Source organism: Neopsephotus bourkii, unplaced genomic scaffold (genome assembly GCF_033783945.1).
Source record: "Neopsephotus bourkii isolate Nb327-2 ecotype Australia unplaced genomic scaffold, CSIRO-AGI_Nbou_v1 NB_1154, whole genome shotgun sequence".
NCBI classification, from domain to species: domain Eukaryota; kingdom Metazoa; phylum Chordata; class Aves; order Psittaciformes; family Psittacidae; genus Neopsephotus; species Neopsephotus bourkii.
In genome coordinates, this window is record NW_026901640.1 from 4,416,593 (window position 1) to 4,437,027 (window position 20,435).

At 38.8% G+C, this 20,435-nt stretch overlaps 2 protein-coding genes across 4 annotated transcripts in view; one reads left to right on the forward strand and one right to left on the reverse strand.

Annotated features, from left to right (window-relative positions):
* Nucleotides 1-19,013, forward strand: part of LHFPL7 (LHFPL tetraspan subfamily member 7) — a 62,544-nt gene extending 43,531 nt beyond the window's left edge. Inside the window, exon 3 of the mRNA XM_061363627.1 lies at nt 15,779-19,013. Coding sequence (XP_061219611.1) covers nt 15,779-16,005 — 227 coding nt within the window. The 3' untranslated portion in view covers nt 16,006-19,013. The remainder of the gene's footprint in view (nt 1-15,778) is intronic.
* The window catches only part of SPATA22 (spermatogenesis associated 22), a 33,847-nt gene that overhangs the window by 7,543 nt on the left and 5,869 nt on the right, over nt 1-20,435 (reverse strand). Inside the window, exon 8 of one of the 3 annotated variants that reach the window (XR_009726963.1) lies at nt 11,944-12,033. Coding sequence is in view for 2 of the 3 variants with exons in the window: in XM_061363625.1 (XP_061219609.1) it covers nt 20,013-20,204 (192 nt within the window). In the remaining variant the exon portion in view is untranslated. Of the gene's footprint in view, nt 1-11,943; nt 12,034-18,752; nt 20,205-20,435 lie in introns of those variants that run through there. The other 2 variants (XM_061363626.1, XM_061363625.1) reach the window with 2 other exon arrangements.

Below are 20,435 nucleotides of genomic sequence, written 5' to 3' on the forward strand. Positions count from 1 at the left end.
CCCTTCACTATGTACAGAATACCAGGCTTCTAGACTACTGAATTAAAGCTGTAAATTTGAACTGTCAAAGCCCAAAGATGTTGGACTAGGCAGCAGGTACCTTTATGACATTTTCTTATTACAAGCACTGAGTTGCAATTGCTTATGGAGGGCATTAAATCAAATCGTGGACAAAAGCTGCTACAGAAACACCCCAGGTTCCTGCCTTACTGCAGGCACTGGCAAACCACTTGCAATTAACCTGCATGGCCAGGGAGTTGGAATGTTGAGAGGCATTTCTTTTGGATGGATTTTGCCATCCCAAATTTAACTGTGCACTTGTGACTCAGACCAGTCAAAATTATCTTCACTTACTTAAGCCTTTGGAGCAACTATTCCATCAGGCTTGCAGGACAACATCTGCTGCGCAGCCTGGTTGGGCATGTGGTGCTCCAGTGAGTGATGCTGTATCCTCGCAGAATGTCTCAGCCACAGAGGAGCAACCACCTCAGGTGGTTGCTGTCCATGTCAGAAGCATGGAAGAAAAAAGTATTTGACAAAATTAATGATGCTAGAAGATTCCTGCTGTTCTGGATTGGTTATACAGTTATTGGTTTGTATCTTACACAACCCACAGCAGTTCAGCAGACAGCTGAACTGCGCTGTTGACAGAAGCTTAACTTCGTGTTCAGTTAAAGGTTTGGTGTGGACACATTTCTCGGGACAGTAGAGGTGGACACTGTGCTGTCAGCCTCGTTCAGCCAGGCCATGACTTCCCAATCAGAGGAGTTTACCTGGACTTTGGTAATTGCTCCACTTACTGCTTCTTGTAGTCAATCAAATTTAATTCTGTTGGCGGATCCACTAATTACATGTTCTTGGTTTTATGTGGGGCTAATAGACCACCTAAGGCTTTGTGTAGATTAGTTAATGTTTTCTCCTGGCATTTTGCCTGTATCATGGTGGCAGGTGCAAAACGTTCCTTGCAAAAGCATATGGCCAATTGCTGAAATACAGTGAATGCTTATGGGTTTTTGAAGGACAGGGTTAAAGGAGTATGTTCTTTGTGGTATATGTGAGCACAGCGTTAATTTTATAGTTCTTCCATAACCTGAAATGCCTTAAAATTGCTGCTGAGAAAGCAGATACCTCAGAGGAAATAAATTCTTGTAAGGGACATGGAGCAAAACAGTATTTTCAGAAGGTACTTAAGCCAAATGGGAATGGTGATGTTGGGCAAACAGCCTAAAAAGGAGCATGCATCATTGTCTTGCACTGAAATGCAAACTTGTGGAGCAAAGTTTTTAGGCCAGCTGCATAAAAATGAAGGATTCTGTAGGGAATGATAAACTGGTGTTGTGAATATTAATCTGCCAGTCCTCCTGCAGGAGAATTGTGGTTCTTTGTAGATATCTAGGTACAAAACCTGGCCTAATGAGGTCAGTGGCACCATTTCTGTTGACTTAGTATGGGTTTCATTCTAATTCTTTAACTGGTTTTATTTCCTGTAAATAATCCCAACTAGAGTTGAAAAACATTTTTAGGTGAGGGTTTATTCCTGGATGCATAACTATCATGTATTACTGTATCAGCAGCCAAACTAAATAACTACTGTTTTCTGATTATGTTTCAGCCTTCCCATTTATTTCTGGTTTTCCTCTTTCTCATGCTATGTTGAAAACAAGTTAAAAATCCACATTTTCTGGCAATTCTGGGGTATCCATAGGAGGGTAACACATGCTCTCTTCTCCACCAAGCCATCCCTGCAGTGGTGGAGTCAAAAGCGCAGCATTAGTTCAGCTTTGGTTCCCTTCACTTTCTGCTGATCCCATGGAATTGAAAAAGCGAGTGGAAAAAAATCAAAAGATCTCATCACATTTTCTCCAGTTTAAAGTACTAACTATCATGTTATGCAAAAGCCTGAGGTAAGCCTCAAAGTTGGATCTCTTACACAGCAATTTCCTTGAAGAGCTGTCAGATCACATTTTTATATGGGTTTCTTCTACATATAAGTATTTTATTGCATCTATTTATCCCAGTGACCTGGAATTCATTTATCTGACAAAGATATTTCCATGGCTGAGCTTCCAAATGTACAAAGTATGACACATCTGCTTTTAGTTTGTCCTTTCTGTGGCTGATTTGAAAATGAACACTAGAGAAATACAAGCACAGCACAGAGGTTGCACATTGTTACTACCAAACACCAGGTTGAAAACTTCCAGTTGGCAACAACTGTGCCAAACCACAGAATTAATGTAACTGTGATAGAGTGAGGGAAGGGCTGCAGTCAGTAGCTATGCAGTGTTTGTCAGGTGCTAAAAACCCAGGCAGGGATTTAGATCAGCTGATGAATAATCATTTAAATCTTCTAACTCGTTCTCAAGTCCCTCACACAGCATCATACACTGCAGCTGAGACCTTATGTCCTCCCCTGAACTGTCTCTAAGCAAGCAGCAGAGATAGTTTGGAAACTGACTCTTATGTGTTTATAGTCTCTAAAATGAAAGTGGGGCCTCTTCCTGTCTTTGTCAGACAAAACTTTAAAGGAATTAGGACAGAAAACAAGTGAAGTGCTGTTATGTCCTGGTGCTGTGCTGAAACATGCTCTTTTCTTGGGGGGAATATCGGTTAAATGAATGCAAACTTTAGGCCCCTGATGACTGCTGCATGCACTCAGGGTTCAGCATTTGCTGCCTAAATGCACATCACTTCTGCCAGAACAAATGAGTATTTCCCTGATTAATCAGTAGCCCTCAGGGAACTGCTCTTTCAGCACATATATTATAATCATTAAGAAGCATTAAGAAGCTTTGCTATCCTGTGCTTGTTGCAGGATGTGAAAAACACAAAGTAAATTGTGCAAAATATACTGTTTATTAGACACATTTCTCTGTATCTTTTTCAGTAATGGTGTGATTTGGTATCCTGAGATGACAAATGTTGTATTTTAAGTTCGTTTTTCTGCACTGCCCCATAAATATTATTAACTCAAACACTTAAATGCAGGAAGATGGAAATACTGTGGGTTTGTTTTTGGCATGCCTGAAGGAAGCCTCCCATCATGGACTAACCCATCCTGGTTGTCCTGCCTGGGGCACTTCTCACTGCTGTGTTGTCAGGCTGGCAGTCTCTCGGTGCCTGTGCCTGCAGCAAAAGGGGGTCCCAGCAGGGTGGTGAGGAGCTGGGCAGCCACAGCTGAGCAGGGATGCCTGAGACTGGGCTCTGCTTACCCGCTGGAGTCAGAGAAACCCAGCTGCATGGCTGGTAACCCTCCTAACAGCATCGTTGCACCACCATTGACACACACTGATCCACTGGGGCACCCTAACCTGCAAACCAGCACAGATATACTGGAAGGTTTGCTGGGCTCCGTCTGCTCTCCTGACTCAGCCAACCCTACCCACACCTGAAACCTCCACATGGTAGAGTTGTGCTGGCAGCATCCTTGGCAGGACCAGCACACCTTGGACACAGCACTGGCACAGGGGCAGGGCAGAGGATAGAGTTCTTTACTATATTTGAAAGCACAGCTTTCACTTTGGGAGCAAATTACAGGTTAAATCACATTTGACAGACTCCACAGTAATTGCTGTGTGAGCAGTGCTTGAGTTTAGGAGGCACGCGTGACTGTGCGTTCACCTCACAATTAGGTGGCTCATCCCATCCAAGCAAGCAGCTCACCATTGTATGACATTGGACACCTAATTAAACAACAAATTAAAATGAATAGGTCCCCCTTCCACTAGCATAAGCACCTAATTCTGGTACTACATAAGGCTTGTCTTACTGCAAGATAAATTGTTTGATTTTGGGCAACAAGGTTTATCTCCTTCCCGCCAAGCATTTGACCACTTCTGAAGAGGAGCCATCACACCATAAAGGGCATAGACTGAGCCTTTTGTTCTTTCCTCTCCATTTTCATTTTCTATGGAAAGGACACTCAGACCTGCAGGGTGGATCAGGACAATCCATATGGAGGCTGTCTTCTGTGTCCTGGGTTAAGATGGAGAGAGAGTTGGCACAAGGCTGGCTAGTGGCAGAGCCTTTCCTCTGTCTAAAACACACAAACATTACCACGTCCTGCTGCCAAAATATCGCTCACGGATGCAGAGCTGAGAGGTGGCTGCACAGGAAAGCAGCCATTAAATGCAGCAATCACAGGGTTGGAGCAGCTCTGCTGGCTTGAGCTCTGCAGGGCACTTGGAGCCCGAATGAAAAGAAATGGGAAACTTACAGCTCCATTATTTCAAAGCAGATTGCACAGGAGTTAGTCCTCTGCTAGATGGTATAGCCCTGGTCCTTCTGAGATAACATGAAACCTGTGCTTATCTGTAACTGTCTTTTGGTTTAGAAACTCAATGGAATCAAACTCATCGACAGGGAGAAACTTCCACAAATTTCTTGTGGAAGTCTTTCCACTAATGCTTTTCTCACATGAAAGAGCATGTGGCTGCCTGATACGTTCCCCTGCTGGGCCTATATTGATTTAATTTTTGAAGATGAAAATATGTGATGCAGTGCTCTTGAAAAATTAGAAGAACAAATCAGCCTGCAGCTCAATGTCATATGTAGTGTTTTAAATGTTAGCTAAAGACGATGTGAAAGAAAAGAGAAATCTGCATTTTTTTAGTACAAGATCTGAGCTTAGGAACTGGCTTCACTTCTCTGACCCACTGCAGTTGAGGGCACTGCTTTTCTGGCACTCTCACATGTTAACAAGGTCACCTGCACTCCCCAAAGAAACTCAGAATTTGTAACTGGCGTTTCAGCAGATAAAAAGGAGAAGAGAGACTGATTTGCAAGTTTTTTACATAAAAGAGAAATTCAGACACATTTCCAGTGCGCATGGCCCTCACTATGGTTGAGGTCTTACGCAGTTTGCTAAGAAAGATCAGTGTTTATAGATCAGTGTTTATTTTATTTACACATTTCAGCTCCCCTTAAAAAGAAAAGAAAATCTAGCAAACAAAGTTCAGTGTCAAAAAATCCATAGCTGCACTATTCTCTGTATTAATAAAACAAGGGGAATAATACAGATGTCCTTGAGAGGAACTGTTTCTTAGAGAGATAAGATGGTGATTAATGGGAAATTTGTTCTGGCCAGAGGTGGCTTTCAGGTGTAAGCAAATAAATGGTATGGTTCCATTCTTGCAGTCTACCTACTGTAAATATTATTACTTTGGTAATAGGAAACTCTTAATACTGAAGCCCATTCAAAGGTCAAGATTCTGAAAACACCCTTGCCCTAAGGTTATTCTGTTGATGATGTCATTTACTATGATGCCACAGCAAAAGCAAATGGTATAGCAACCAATGCAATTTAGCTATAAAATAATTTCCAGAATATAATGTTACTTTCTGATGGTGTCACTGCCCCTTCTCAACATTAGCCAGAGATCTTAACCTCAAGAAATGGAACAGCCTTTATGAAGCTCAGTTTTAAACCTGATAAAGGGCTGGAACAAAAAAATGCGGGTTATGTTAAGACATCTTTCTGCAGGCAGCAGTACATGTCCTGCAGCAGCTCACCTCCTTCCTAAGCACTCTGTGGGAAGCAGAACGTTGTCAGGAGGCACCAATCTCCTGCAGTTCTTAGCACTTGCTGAAAGTTACTTATACAAGAGACAGCAGATTTCCAACAGTGCCTTAACTGGAGATAGCAAGACACCCTCCCTCACCCACCCTCCTACCCCCACAACATTCAACTCTCCCCATAGTTTTATTTATGGGTTTCGTATTTCATGGTCCAAATATATTAACTAAGTTATTCTGTCAAGAAATATAAATGATGATCATTTGTTAGCTGCATCACTTGAATAATTGCATCAAAGTGTAGTAAAGTTATTGAAGGGATTTATTAACCTGATGAAGTAACTCATTAAATCCTTCAAATGCATTAATGAAGGAGGAAGTGTGGGCCTTTTGGTCTAATTGGAGATGGGAAATTCTGCAGCTGGGCCAACCTGACAAAAATGATCGGATATGCCAATCACTTAGCTAGTAATCTGGGGCATTTTTGTCATTACTCTGGATTTCTGCATTATTTTTCTGACCTAAGTAGCTCTGCCTCAGGACTCAGTTACTTCTTTTGTTTTACTATGGCCTGAAGTTACATCTGTAAGTCTACAAGTTGGGAGTTGAAGCACACATCAGTCAGTGATGAGTTTCTTGCCCCATGAAGTAGAGAAGGAACACAAGCCAAAAGCTGCCTTCTGAAGTGCACTAGAATGGCAAACTGTTGCATTTGACTGGGCCGTTGCAAGCAGTGAATTGTTCAGGTACCTATAAAGAGTGTCTGCATTGCGGGGTGAAGAGCACACCAGGGCCTTCCTGCTGGCACGCTGACAATCTGCTCAGCAATGAGATGCCAGGTGAGTTTTGGCTCTTTTCTTCCATAAGCCTTGGATTAAATCAGCCTCGGATTAAATCAGCCTCTTGTGTGAGATGTGGCTGGTGGTTCTTGGAAGTAGACCTGTCTGCTGCTAATTGAGTGTGTGGCTTGACCACACAACCTGCCTGGTACTGTTTTGACCGTGTGACTTAACAGGACACGTTGCTGTGTAAGACTTGGCTAATGAACGCAGAGGTCAAGCATGGCTGAAGTCAAAATGTTAGCGTGGGTGCACTAATTCATTTGCACAGACAGCAATCAGTACAAGCAACCTCTGCTCAGGAGAAAAATAAAGCTGGATAGTAAAAAGAGGATGCAGTGACTGAGGGAGTTGAGAGTGCAGCATGCCAGCAGGCTTCTCTGAGGATCAGCCCTGGGATCACCTGCTGCATTTCCAAACAGTTTGCTATCCATTTCCTATCTGCAGAGCATCTGTTTTAAGCCAGAGCTGATCCCTTTTATAAGGTTTTTAAAGATTAGGAAAACCACTGCATGAGGACAAGCTGCACTTTTCCAGTTTGCAGCATTAAAAAGTTTCCAAGTACTCAGACAGCATTACTATTGGAGGTGCTGTTATAATGGGGTCTACCATATGGCTACAGCTGTGTGGCACCTGGGCTGTAAAAAGGGGAGCTGGGGAACAGACAATTATTTCTAACATTATTTGTGGTGTGGCTGATTTATGGTGGGCTGGAATCAGCAGCATGAAATGAGGCTAGTTACAGAACTGTTTTTTTATGATCAGGTGGCAGTATGTGGGCTTCTGCTGACTGATGACATTCACAGGACTGGGACATCTGAGAAACAAAAAACTCTGGTTTCAACCCCCTGTCAAGGAGTTTTTATTAGGAGGTCTGAAAACATGCAACTTGTGTCTTCCTGGTAGTTCCTGTGCCCTGGGAAAACTGAAGCTGGTCTTTGTAGCTTAAATCAATTAGAAGAAGGATGTAGGATGCCTTTTTTGTTTTAGGCACATATTTTTCATGGTTGCATTCCAGATAAAATGCTGTTCTGTCAGGGATTCTAATCACCTTTCAACCATTTATGTAAAATACATGTCTCCGAAAGAGGTAATGAATGTGATATCCCTGAGGCTTGAAGACTGCTGGGATGTGAAGTGCAACTGTAATGAAGTGAGATGTGGGCATTATTCTCAGGCATGAGGCTTCCTGCCACTACTGACTTGGCTGCCACATTGTGTGTCTCTCTGAGATGTGGGAGACAAGGTATAGAATGTGCAAAGTCGAAATAAATTCACCCTACAATGCTTTACAATAAGGTCACCTCTGATGTAAGGCTAGTATTTAATGGCCAGCAGCTTCATTATAAATCTGTTTTCATGAGCATCTGCTCTGCTGAAATTGTGAGTCTTTGGAGAGGTGGAAAGATTGATTTAAAAGAGACCTGTGAGGTGAGCAGGTGGGAAAGAGAAGGGAGCAAATGTGTCATGTCAAACCGTGACATTTCAGGTGATCTACACATCACTGCCCGTCTTTTGGACCTCAGCCCCTGCTCTAAATAGCTATTTAAGAACTTGGAATTGACAGCCGGAGCAGGAGCCAAGACCTGCTGCAGGCTGGGCAGCATCTCCCCTTCCCAGGTGAGCTGGCTCCAAAGGAGACACAATATGCTGCAAGGAAACCTGTCTTCCCTTGTTACTTCCAGCTGCACATGGACCCAGGCAGATGCTGTTCCTTGCTAGGGAATGCATCAGATGGCGATCTGGGGCTGCACTTCTTAGCTAGAACATCACAAGAAGAAGTATTAATTTAAATTTTCAGTCATGAATTTCATTCCCTGCTAATGCTGAGAACATCCTGGTTTTGGCATGGAGAGGTTACATAAGAAGAGAAAGCATTTGCCACCTTTACTTCTATTTGTAGAAATGAAGCGGAACAGTTAACCAGCATGCATTGCTTAGAAAATATGCTCCCTACTATGTTCACGTAAAATAGAACTTCTGAAATAGTCACTTTTTATTAGTGCTTCTTAACTGTTGAATAAAATGGAACATCGAGATAAGGGAACACAGGCACGTTTCAGGCATAATACATTCTGAACATGCTGCTCTCATCTAAAGAATCCAACACTTAAATATGTCAATATCATATTATTAATCTGTTACTGTGTTTGCTGTTCTGAAAGCAATGAAGTGAACATGACTTAGAATTTCAAAAAACTTAAATAGAAAATCTATATAATTATTGAAGCAATACAAATCAGGAAAATCATAATGGCTTCCAAACTAGAGTGCATCTGACAGTCCCCATTTCTTAGCTCTCTGAGTCTTGTACAATTTTGTGTAAGTCTGCTATTTTGAGAAACATTAGCTCTTGTCTCTCCATTTTACAGTCTGCTAAATAGGCTGTATATCTTCTAGCCTTGCAGATGACAAAATGCACTCCTTCACCACAGCCTACACAGTGCTAGATCATTTCAACCTTTTTGAGTAAATGACACACAACTCTATAACTGCGTGATTAGGACCATAGATTACCAGATTACAGCTATAAATCTTCACCATAGCTACCACTCACTTGGCAGAAATAGTGAAGTTTCATCATTTATTCTCATGTAGAAAACATGCTGTGAAATGCAACCTCAAAGGTCACTGGGATGGCATTTCCTTTTGTGGTCCTTAGTAAACTCACAGCTAATGCAGCAATTACACAGCCCAATTACCTCCATGTTGGCTTCAGAGAATTTCTTCTCCAAAGTCTGGACAATTGGATTCCACTCCCTTCAGTTAATAAGTGAGGTAGACTAAGCTATTCATACAATTGTCAGGCATTTCTGAAACAGGCTATTTGAGCAATAAGGGGCCATATGAATGAGGAAGTTGTGCCAACAGAACTTGAATGGGTATTTAAATAGCACTAAAAGGACGTGTGCAAAAAAGGTGTATGGGCACTTGTATTTCAGTACTAGTTTTATCTAAATTAACCTGTTCCCATTCCACCTAAATCCTACTTAAATGGAAAACATTGTCCATCTTTTTATATACATATATTCCCCATGAGATTTGCATATATATACATCTATAAAAATACAAATTACTGTTTCCGATGCAGTTCCTCAGTTTGTGAGCTATAGTCACATACTCAGCATTTATTTAAAGATAGACTTTGGAGACACTGTACAAACTAATACATTTCCTTTGTTAGCTAACAAAGGGGGATTTGACAAGCTGCACAGTTTTCATTATAACCACATTTATATTATAGCTGCTAACTTGTGAGTTGCACCACTTAGGAAAGCTAGAAAAGGAACTGGTATAATCTACTTATTTGGCAACAGTCCAGCACTGATACATGCTCTTCAAATCACAACATATTTGACTGAAATGAAGCCAAATTTTTAGAAAGGAGAAAAGCTAAACTGTAATATGTTAGAAGGGGCTGTATTGCTCTTACAAGTTCCAGCTCTTTGTTCAGTTAAAAAAAGCAGATAGCTACATTTTGATACTAAGCATATGGGCATTATTATCCCTTTTCCCTGCTCTCCTTTTTGCTTTCCTTGAGGAAATAATTCGTAGAGCTGCTTTCAAGAGGTAGAACTGTAGGTACCTGACATGTACCTGCCAGGAACTGAGCAGAGTAGAATGGCATTTAACAGTGGTCCCTGTTTGCCTGCCCCCTGGAAAGGTTTGCTTCCAGACCAGGACGATTTTGTCTGGTTTGGTTTGTCTTTGCAGGTTGCTTTCCTGTTTATTTCATTTATACCCCACTGGCATTTAAAATGATGCCTGCTGCCTTTAGATGTATTTCAGCTCTCACCAAAATTACTCTAGGTCATTTCACCTTTTCTGAAGTAGACAAAAGGAAATCGCTAATTTATGAATAGCCCTGAGTTGCATCTTGTTTCTGTTTGTACACTCATGTGTAGCTATTACCAACAGTAATAGTGACCTTGGATCTTACTTAACATTGTCTTTAGGTTCCCAAATGTTGGAAGAGTCATACAGGTATCACCTTTTTGTAAAAGAGACTCACTTATGTCCAAAATACCCCAAATGTAGGAACCTTTCAGGCATGCCACAAATATTTGCATGGGAAGAATGCTGAAATGTACTAAGTGTAGGATAGCCAGTGCAGTAGGACAAGAGATGGTGGTTTTGAAGATACGTGGCTGTGTTACTGGTTGAAAGGTTTTCTCACTGCTGCTCAGACATTAGCTGTATTTCTGGCCTTGTGTTGGAGTATCTGTGGCTTTGGACCAGCATCTGCTTTCTTATTTTAAAACTATAAGTAAAATCACATAAACAGAAGGAAAACCTTAAGAGAAGCTAATAAAATGATTAGATTAATACAGTGTATAAACCTGAGAGGAAGTGTGTTATTCAAAGTCAACTGCATAAGCAGAGCTGCCAGCTTTAAGGGGGGAGGTAGTGGATTATATGTGAGAAGAAACTTCTTGATGAGATGCGTGAGAATTGCTTTAGTAGTTTAAGCTCTGTCAATGAAAATGTTCCAAGAAAAGACTGTGATAATCTGTAACAGGGTTGGAATAATACTCTTGCTTGCCTACAGTTCAGCCCTCATTCTAATGATTGTCTGATATGTCCCACAATCCTGCAATTAATCCATCACTGTCACAAGTACCAGGAATATAATATACTCCTAAAATAAGGAAATTAAACTTCTAAGACAAACTAATTTTCTACAACAGGTAATTTCAGGATGATAATTCATGCATACAGCATATTTTACTACTGGTGACCAGTATTACTACTACACATCATCCAAACATATTAACAAATACAGTAAAATAAACTAGCTTTTTTCCTGTCTCTGTAATACTTGGGGTTCATCTCTGGACTTCCACCCATTTCAGTATTAATATAGAATGATACACATAAACTTAGCCAAGTTTTCACATTCCTGCCTCACAAAGATAGAAAACTATTCAATTATTGTGTTTCATACATTGAAACCTCCACCATTGTCACCAGAAGAATTGGGAATGAAAATGGCCATTTTTTGTGCATGGTATTTAAGAGAATTGTACATTGGTGCCCTCTACACACACTCTGCAGAACTGCATTACTTTGGATTGGTTTGAAATAAACTTTAAAACAGTAAGTGATAGATGTAAATAATTAAGCAGTATTTCAGGAGCTAGATGAAATGAATGAACCATTGCAATAACAGAGTTATATTTTATTAGATTTTAAAAGAACAGAAAATGCTATTTTACCTGAATAGAACTGCTATTGATTCAGTCTTGACACCAATGATTTACAACTTTTTCTGCAAAACTCCCTGTTTTCTCTAAAAAGAAGTGTCCTCCTTTCTAATAATATCTTATTCCTGTTAATTATAGTTACTTTATTTAGAAAATGACGAATTCAGGAATCTACTTAAAAAAATAAGTAGATAAACCATATTTTTTTAAGGCATGGGCATATACTGGGAGCAGTGCAGAGGTCCTGTTTTGACTAGGAAACCTTTCAGAGCAGAAACGATTTACCATGTGGTTGCAAGACACCAGTGAAGTAAATAGGATGAGGGTGAGAGTGTAAGTGTTTGGGAGGACAGATTATTAGATAGTAGAAATAAAAAGTGACTTACAGTTGAACCAATGCATGTGGACTGGGCTTCAGACTGCCTTGAAGTCAGCAGTAGCTGTGAGTTACTGGTGAGAATGCAGGTGATGAGGACCTAGCAACAACAAACACCATGTGTCAGGTAATTAAACAACAAAAAAAGCTGGTTGATAACAAGACCCAAGAGCTGATGGGAATCAAATGATCAGTCAAGCCATGTTATAAAAAGCACTCCAGCTATCCATTTTAGCAGCAAGTCCCTCTAGCCTCCATATGTTTCATACTATATAACAGCCCCAAATCTGCTGCCTTAGTCTTCTCATCATCTTGGATGGCAGCAGGCTTACACTACACACAATGGTAGGATGCTCTCACTACTGTATCCTGACACTTTTAAAAGTGATGTTTGTTGTTGGAAAATCATGCAGAGGAGTAAGTGTTATATGAGGAGCCTAAATGGAGCCCCACTGTTTCTTTGTGTGCTTTCCCAGCTAACAGCACTGCTGATAGACAGCACTATTAAGCAGTCATTAGCACCATGGCTGAAAGCTTGGCTTCTGCTGATAATAACAGGCAATTCAATATTTTGAGCCTGTGTAAGAAAGAGGGCACCTAAATGAGAATAATGAGGTCATTCTATGACATGCCTGAGGATATGAAACCATGGGTAACTTTTTAGCCTGCTTGAGATGTGAATACATTACATTCAACTATGACAATTATTTCCAGCCTTCAGAACAAAGCATCTTCCGTTAAGTCCCACCATACAACACAGCAGATACAATAATCAAAACACCAATGCCCCCATAAAGAACAACCTTCAAAATAATTCTGCGTAAGACAATCAGAAAGAAAACATATGTATGGACAGATAATGTGAAGTATAGCAAGGGCTTGAGACAATGTCAGGAAAACAGCAAAATGTAATAGCAAAGTTTAAAAGGGTTCTATGATAAACAGATTGCTTCCAATTCTGCACAATGTTTTCTTTCAGTGAATGAGATGCATGGACTATTTTGGTTTGAAAAGATGAACAAACTGAAATTTTAATTTCAGACCTGCAGCTTGCTTGGAGCAATTCTGTTTCTCTTAAAACAGGCTCGCTTTCTGTTGCAAATGGGCCTAGCATTTCACAGCAGGTTTTGCACCACGGGGCTATTTCAAGATTCTTTATGTGATCGAGCAGTCTGGGTTTGAGCGGGGCCATGCTGTAGCTGTCTATTAGGCAGGACATTGTTCTGCTTCCTACCTGTATTAGCCCCCAGGTTGTATTAGCCTATGACCTACCTAGGTCTATGAATTAATACAGTTCAGTTTATTGGTCAGATTTGCTGTTTAACACTCAAAATTTACAACAGCAGTAGGAAAAGTCTTCCTTTTTTTTTCTGGTTGCTCTTCAAGGTTCCTTCCTATGTTTCTGATTACAGAGGGGGTGTTCTGGGAATGTTCCTGGGCATGCAAGAGTGTTACACAACTTTCAGGCTGTGCTACTGAACAAAAGAAGCATGCTCGCCCTTAGCTCTCTTTCTTCTTCTGGGAAACTCAGTAACCTTTGCTAAAGGAGATGTTTGTGTGTCTAGTTTAGCTTCAATGTTATTGTATTTTCATTTTGAGTTGAGTGGTGTCATATGTGTGTAGTTATGGGAGATCTGTGAAATACCACTTCTTAGTATTTAGCTTCAGCTTCTGCATGTTTGTTTAACGTTAGCGCTTAAATGCACAAGCACAGCTGCTAAGAACTCAGTGCTCAGCTTTAGGAGATTGCTGCTGCCCTGGGCACCCATAGCAGGTATGGCTGATTGAATACCAGGGGGTGTTGCCTGCACTGGAGAGGACCCTTCCTTTCACTGGCTGCTGCAGTGTCACCTTCACACACCATGAGCCTGCAGAGAGGGGATGGGCACAGGGTCCTTCATTGGAAACCCCTGAAAACTTACTTGTAGAGGCTCCAAGGAAAGGAGAGTGGTTGTGAGAGCAAGGGCAGGTAAAAACATTTTGCTGTCAGAGACCTCTGCTTACTGGCAGATGGTTTCTCTTTGTGCCCATACATGAGTTACTCTAGAGGGAAACCAACTGGCAAGTTTGCTTCTGTTCCAGTTTCTCTCCTTTTAATTCACATTTTCTTGGTATTCTTGATTTTTCACAAAGGATTAACTCAGCAGTTCCATTTAGACTAGAAGAAAAGCTTTAATTCAAATTATTGAAGGACTTTACAGGCTGTGTTAAAACTTTTTTACTTCATCTAGCCCTCAAGCTTATTAAAGTTGGGTTTTTTTTATTAAAGATTAATGAGTGATTGCTCTTTTTTAGTGGATACCTTTAAGATTAAGCCTCTTCAATATTGTAACTGGGAGTAAAATGCACATGTCCTACCTGAAAGGTGATTAAACATAGTGTTTTTTTATAATCTTGGTGCTTCATTAGATGTTTGCTGGTTACGAATTATCTATCAGCTGAAACATAACTGTTAATCCTGATTACCTCCAATCTTGAATCACTAACAATTCACCCTGAATTTGAACAAAAGACTATCCCAGAAGAACAGGAAGGTAGAAAAAGACACTGTGTCATGGTATCTTTTTGGTACATAAAATAAAGCCTTTTAAAATACACCATAGATTTTTAAATACTTTGGTAGGTCATTAGCAGAAAGGATAAAATGACAAAAAAATGGGCAGAAACAGGCCCTGAGAGCTGCACCTGGAAGATTTTGACTCATCTTTATCATAGTTATGGCTTATACCTAGGGCAGTCTTGTTTTCAAAGCTGGAAAAGTGGTTCTGCTGTTCATTAAATTAATTGCATAAGCCATGATATTTAAATATAACATGTATTCATTAAAGACTGTAAAATCTGTGAAGTTCTATTAAAAGCCAGCAGCTAATACAGACTGTCATGCAGGAGGCAGGTCTGGCTTTCCGACATCAAGCGGTGGCTTAAGCTTTACTTATATTTCAGACATACTTCTTCATTATGCACTGGATTAATCTGCTTCTGCATTTGGCTAAGAGGAGTAAGAGATGACTCGCTGGGAGAGATTTCCCCCTGCTTTAACTCTGTTCCTTTATGTACTGAACCTTTAGATTTCTATAGCATGTCCTGTCATATTCATTGTGTGTTTCTAGAGCCCAAGCAGCCAAAATTAGGTCACACAGGAACATCAGATCTTAATATTTTAGGTCTCAATCTTAGTTAATTTTTTTTTCTGATCCTTACATTTACAGGGAGAATTAAAGCTGTACAGAAAGACTCCAATGCTAAATAAATGCTAACAAAAAAGAATTCAGATTGTACTGTTGTCCATCTCATGATTTTTTGTGTCAAATATGGGTATTTTAAACAAGTTGAGTTTTTGTTATCATTATTTCAGTGAGAAAGTGCTGTTATCAGAACCTAATCTGCAGAATCTTGAACTCCTTCTAAACTCCTTTTAAACTCTTTCATTGAATGATTTAGCAGAACAAAGTAATTGTTTGTCTCAAGTACAAAAACGCTATTGAGAAGAAAATCAAGCTTCTGGAATCTGCAAACTTCAGAATTATTCTCATCTGGATTCCATTGTATCTGAATCATCTTAATTTTTAAATGGCTACGTAATTTGGATCACAACAATTCTGAAGTTCTGTAACGAGCAAGAGTTCTCATGAAAATATCCCAGTGCCAACTACCATGTTATGACACTGCTGTCCATGAGAGGTAATTATGACAAGGAAGATAATCTACCAATCATGAGGGTTGCTTTGTTAAGCTATGACTTTTTCCATTGATTTTAATAGAACAGATTTGCCTTTCTAGAAGAATATTTTTGCAAAGGAATTAAGTGTCCAATAATAACCAGTGTGTTTTTTTTTCTCCTCTAGTGTTCATAATGGCTTCTGGGCTTTTGGTTTACCCTTTTGGTTTCAACTCTGCTACTGTGAAGAGATTCTGTGAGAATTCAGACATCTACTATGCAGGAGACTGCCAGATTGGATGGGGGTATATGCTGGCAATTGTTGGGGTCATGTTGTCTGTCTTTTTACCATTCTTTGCAAAATATGCACCAAAAGAGCACATATCTCCAACTCCAATACCTACTATTTTATAGTATTTTATTACTGTTTAAGAACAGAACATTCCTGTCTACAGGCAATGGGCAGAAATTCTTATAGCACTTCCATTTAGCTGTATTGCTAAAGAGAAAAAAGGAGATGGGGAAGAGAAGGTCAGAATCACAAAGACCAAAAGTGCATTGATAGTCTTCCGTAAGTATGAGCAGCGAACACTCTGGAATTGAAGATTAATCAGCAGCCTTTATACTGCTCTAAACATATAGTGGCATAATGCCTTAGACAAAACCGATCTGTTTATCCTCAAAACATCTGTCTACCTCCCAGTTTCTTTTGTGTCTCAAACTTGTAAGTCTTTTAAAAGCTTCAGTTCACTTTTTATATATTATTGTCAAAACTTTTATGAACCCAGTAATTTTAAAGTCAGTAATGATATTTTGTTACAATTATTTTGATTAGTGAAAAAGCACCTGCTAGTAGCCACGGCCTAAAATTAAGCTGAATATCTGAAAGGAATTGTTACAAGAAAAAGGTTTCTTTTTAGTCTATGTATATTACTGGAACCTGCATATTTCAAGTTGTCAGCACACTTTTTAATACTTATCTGATATTCAAGATTTAGTTATCTTCATGAAGACTTGCATAAAATTTAATTACATTTTTTCAGAGAGAAAGAGAGAGAGATCTGACTACTTCCAAAGGCTTCATGATGGTTTAATAGTTTAACAATAGGGAAAAAGAATTTGTTTTCTGTATTTCTTAAATTATCACTTAGGTGAACTTTACAAAATTATTTGAACTATTGTAACTGGATATTTGGGGTTTTATTGTATGTTTCTTAAGGCTGAAAAGAAAAATCTGTTTATGAAAATGTCCGATGTCCTTATGAAAATACAAGCCAGAATGAACTAGATTCTAGTATTTCCATTTCTATTAGGAGCCCATTACTGTAAAAAACAACCCCAAAAGTGAAATGCTACTGAACATGATTAATAAGAATCTCATGCTGTGTCAGAATCTGTAAATGGCCATATTTCATGAGTTTGTATGTGAATTTTGTGAACTCTGATTTTCACAATAGCACTGAATTCATTACTATCAAGCACTGAAATAAGTGCACTTGATTGCCTTAAGCAAAAGAAACGTTGGGTTCTAATCTCACCCCACTGTTAGGTTTTTCATTTAAATTAAAATCGAATTCTAATTCTAATTCTATGTTCATCTTTATTTTCTATTATTTATTAAAAAAAAAAATCAGATAGATTATATCTAATTCAGACCAGTACTTCTTAGTTTTGTATTTTGGCACAAACCAAGTGATCAAATTTATTATTCTTCACTTAGCTGAGTCCAACTGATTCCTGAATTTATTTTTTTTCTGAATGAAAAGGGTACATGAAGGGACAGACGGAGACACGTTGAGGATGTATAAGAAAACTCGAACAGAACAATCACTGTGTTTTAATAAATGTCAAAGACTTCTGCAGCCTTGTTTACATTCCTCACCCTTCTAAACTTCAATGGAACATTGCATTGTTTTCCAAAGCAATTGTCTGTTGTTACATTTTTATGCACTCTAAAAGCAAATCCTGTATGTAAAAGTAACAAGTTCCAATATTCATTTTTGAAAGTGAGATTTCAGTGTGGAATTAAGTACACTGAGAGAGAGAGAACAAGCTATGTGGGTTTGCTTACAGTGACTAAGGAATTAGATCTTCCACATAGTTAACAAAATAGGTTGAAGGAATGGCACTAAAGTAAAAATAAATTTCAATCACTTCTGTATAGTAGTGTACTTTTCAGTAATTTCAGGTTTTTTAATGAATGGCTGAAATTGATAATGTTCATAAAAGAGTCAGAAAAGTGAGGAATAACAAACAACATGTAAAGAGAAAATAATCATTGTGAAGTAGAGAGACAGAGATGCAGGCTTTTCTTTCCTAACCAACCTGTGCCTTTACTGTAGAAACATTATACAAGACAGGATCAATATGGTTAAAAAACCCAACACCAATCAACCAACAACTGGAAAATGTTGAGTAATGTGTATAAACTGTATTATGTAGGGGGTTTCTGTTTTGTGTGATGTTTACGACTGTTCACTTACTGTTTCACTAGAAAAAGTGATTTGTTAGTGTAAAGTAGAAAATTTTTCTGCAAAGATCTAAACACAGAAAGTAAAATTATTTTAGATTTTTATTAACAGCCATAACATACCTAACAGACACAGATGACCTATTCCTGTCATATCTTTCACATGTGCAGAACTGGACCATCAATCAGACAACTGAAATCAGTAGGACTGCATCACTGATGCCACGCACAGATGCTTGCAGGACTGCTCCCATAGCTGCAGCTTCCTTTGTAGTTTTAAATTACTGTTACAGTGGAGTCTTACAATTTATAACACTGCTGTACCAAATCCTTTACTTCTTAAAACTCAACTTTTTCTGTTGTGAGCATCGTTCAGCTTTACATCCTGTAATATTCTGCATCTTTTATGAGTTAAGCTAATGCTTCCATTTGGAACTTTAATATTTTATAATAGATAAAGGAAATCAAACATGTATATGACCTCTACAACTGGATAGACAAAACTCCCCTTGAAATACCCACATTCGGAACCAGTTTAGCACAGAAGGAAGAGATGATAATACAAGTGATTCTTAAGCAGCTAGTAAAGCACATACTTTAAATCCTCAACTGGAACCTTGAAGGGGGTGTTGCTAACCACACATATGATAACACTGACAGATCACTTTTTTAAATAAAGACTGTCTGCGTGTTAAACTGTGTAAAAGCGTTTTTCTGTTAGAAGTCAAATGGTTTACTGGACCAGGTTCAACTTTTATTCTAAATACATAATTTTTTAAGTGTAACTAAAGGCTGTATTTTCCATTAACGTGTTTCTGCGTTGACTAGCTGGCTCCTTTTTAGAATATTAACTGTTTTCTGTATTTGACTTGTTGGATACAATATTTCAATTATTTTAAATGTGAAATTTCCAACTGCCAACACTGTATAATAAAATAAATTTAAAAAGATATCACACTGTTCAGTGTTTTCTTGACAACTCTTTTGTTTTACAATTCCCAGTAGATCTGGTACAAAGCTTTTGAAGTAAGGGAACTAGCTAAGGGAAAAGGAAAAAGAAACAGCAGGAATAATCTATGAAAGTCAATGTTTGAAGGCAAAGACACATAAACATGCATATGGACGATCCGTCATGAAAGATGTTGCTATGGCAAAAGCAAGGAAGTTCTGTGTTCAAATAATTGTTTCTCCCCAACTTCCTCAGAGTGCCTGGGCAATCTTCCTACAGCTTCAGGGTCTGCTGCTGTTTTATACAGGTGTTATACTGATTATTTATTTAAGAAAACTCATGAATCAGATAACATATCAGCAGGAACCATATGAATATCTAATATATACAGCTGCATCCTGTGAAGTCTTTCTGTATTATCTGTTTATTTCTAGAAAAGCTTTTACACATGTTCTTGTAAGACAACAAAGGAAAGGGAATCTGTTAGCTGGAACTGAAGTGGAATAAAGACTACCTTCTTACTTCCTACCAAAAAGCAGCTTTAATGCAACATGCAGGGTCAAAGAAAATTTTGCAAAGAAGAATATAGTCAACATCTTGAAACAGATACTGAAGGAATTTCTAAATATTGAAGAAAATGAAAAGCAATGGCAATCTGAATTAGGATTGATGATCTTTTTCAAAGCTACTTGCACTACTGCAAAGCTTAAAACATTTTAATTCTAAATTTCTCCAGTAAAATCTAATCTACTACCTAACAAACCCCTGTTACTGCATATTTAACTGGGAAAGATAAGCTATAAAATGTAGTAGTGAAAACAAAACACTGTTAATAATCTTTTTGTTTGTAACTGTTACTAACATTTGTTCGATGACACAGTATAGTGCTATTTAGAATTACTGAATCAGATTTTCAGTATCAGTGTTGGCAAATGCTTCAGGATATCCAGCTTTCAGTGGTGATCATTAGTGAAAATTTGTTCCGGACAACCCTTCCAACTTCTATATTTCATTCACTGTTTTGACATACATTGTCATCTCAACATCTGCAATTTTAACAAATTCCTGGAAAGTATTTTGTTCTTGAATAGTTGCTGGTCTTACAGAGACACACTTTAAAATGTTCTTTTTTGCATCATAGTTCCCCATGCACCTGTGCACGTGGCCTCTAATTAGTCTTGGAAGCTCCCGGTCCTTCATCGAAAGCATAATAAACAAATTAAAAAAATTATATCACCTAACAGAAAAGATTTCAAAATGTCTGAAGTCTACATCACAAATTGAATTCAAATCAGTTTTTTGTTCTCAACTGAAGCTGAACTAAAGTCCCACTTTTTTTTCTGAAACAGAAGTCTGAGGATGCCGGAATAGTCACTAGATTATTGCTCTAAAACAGGCTGGGACAAGATGGTATAAGCATCCAGC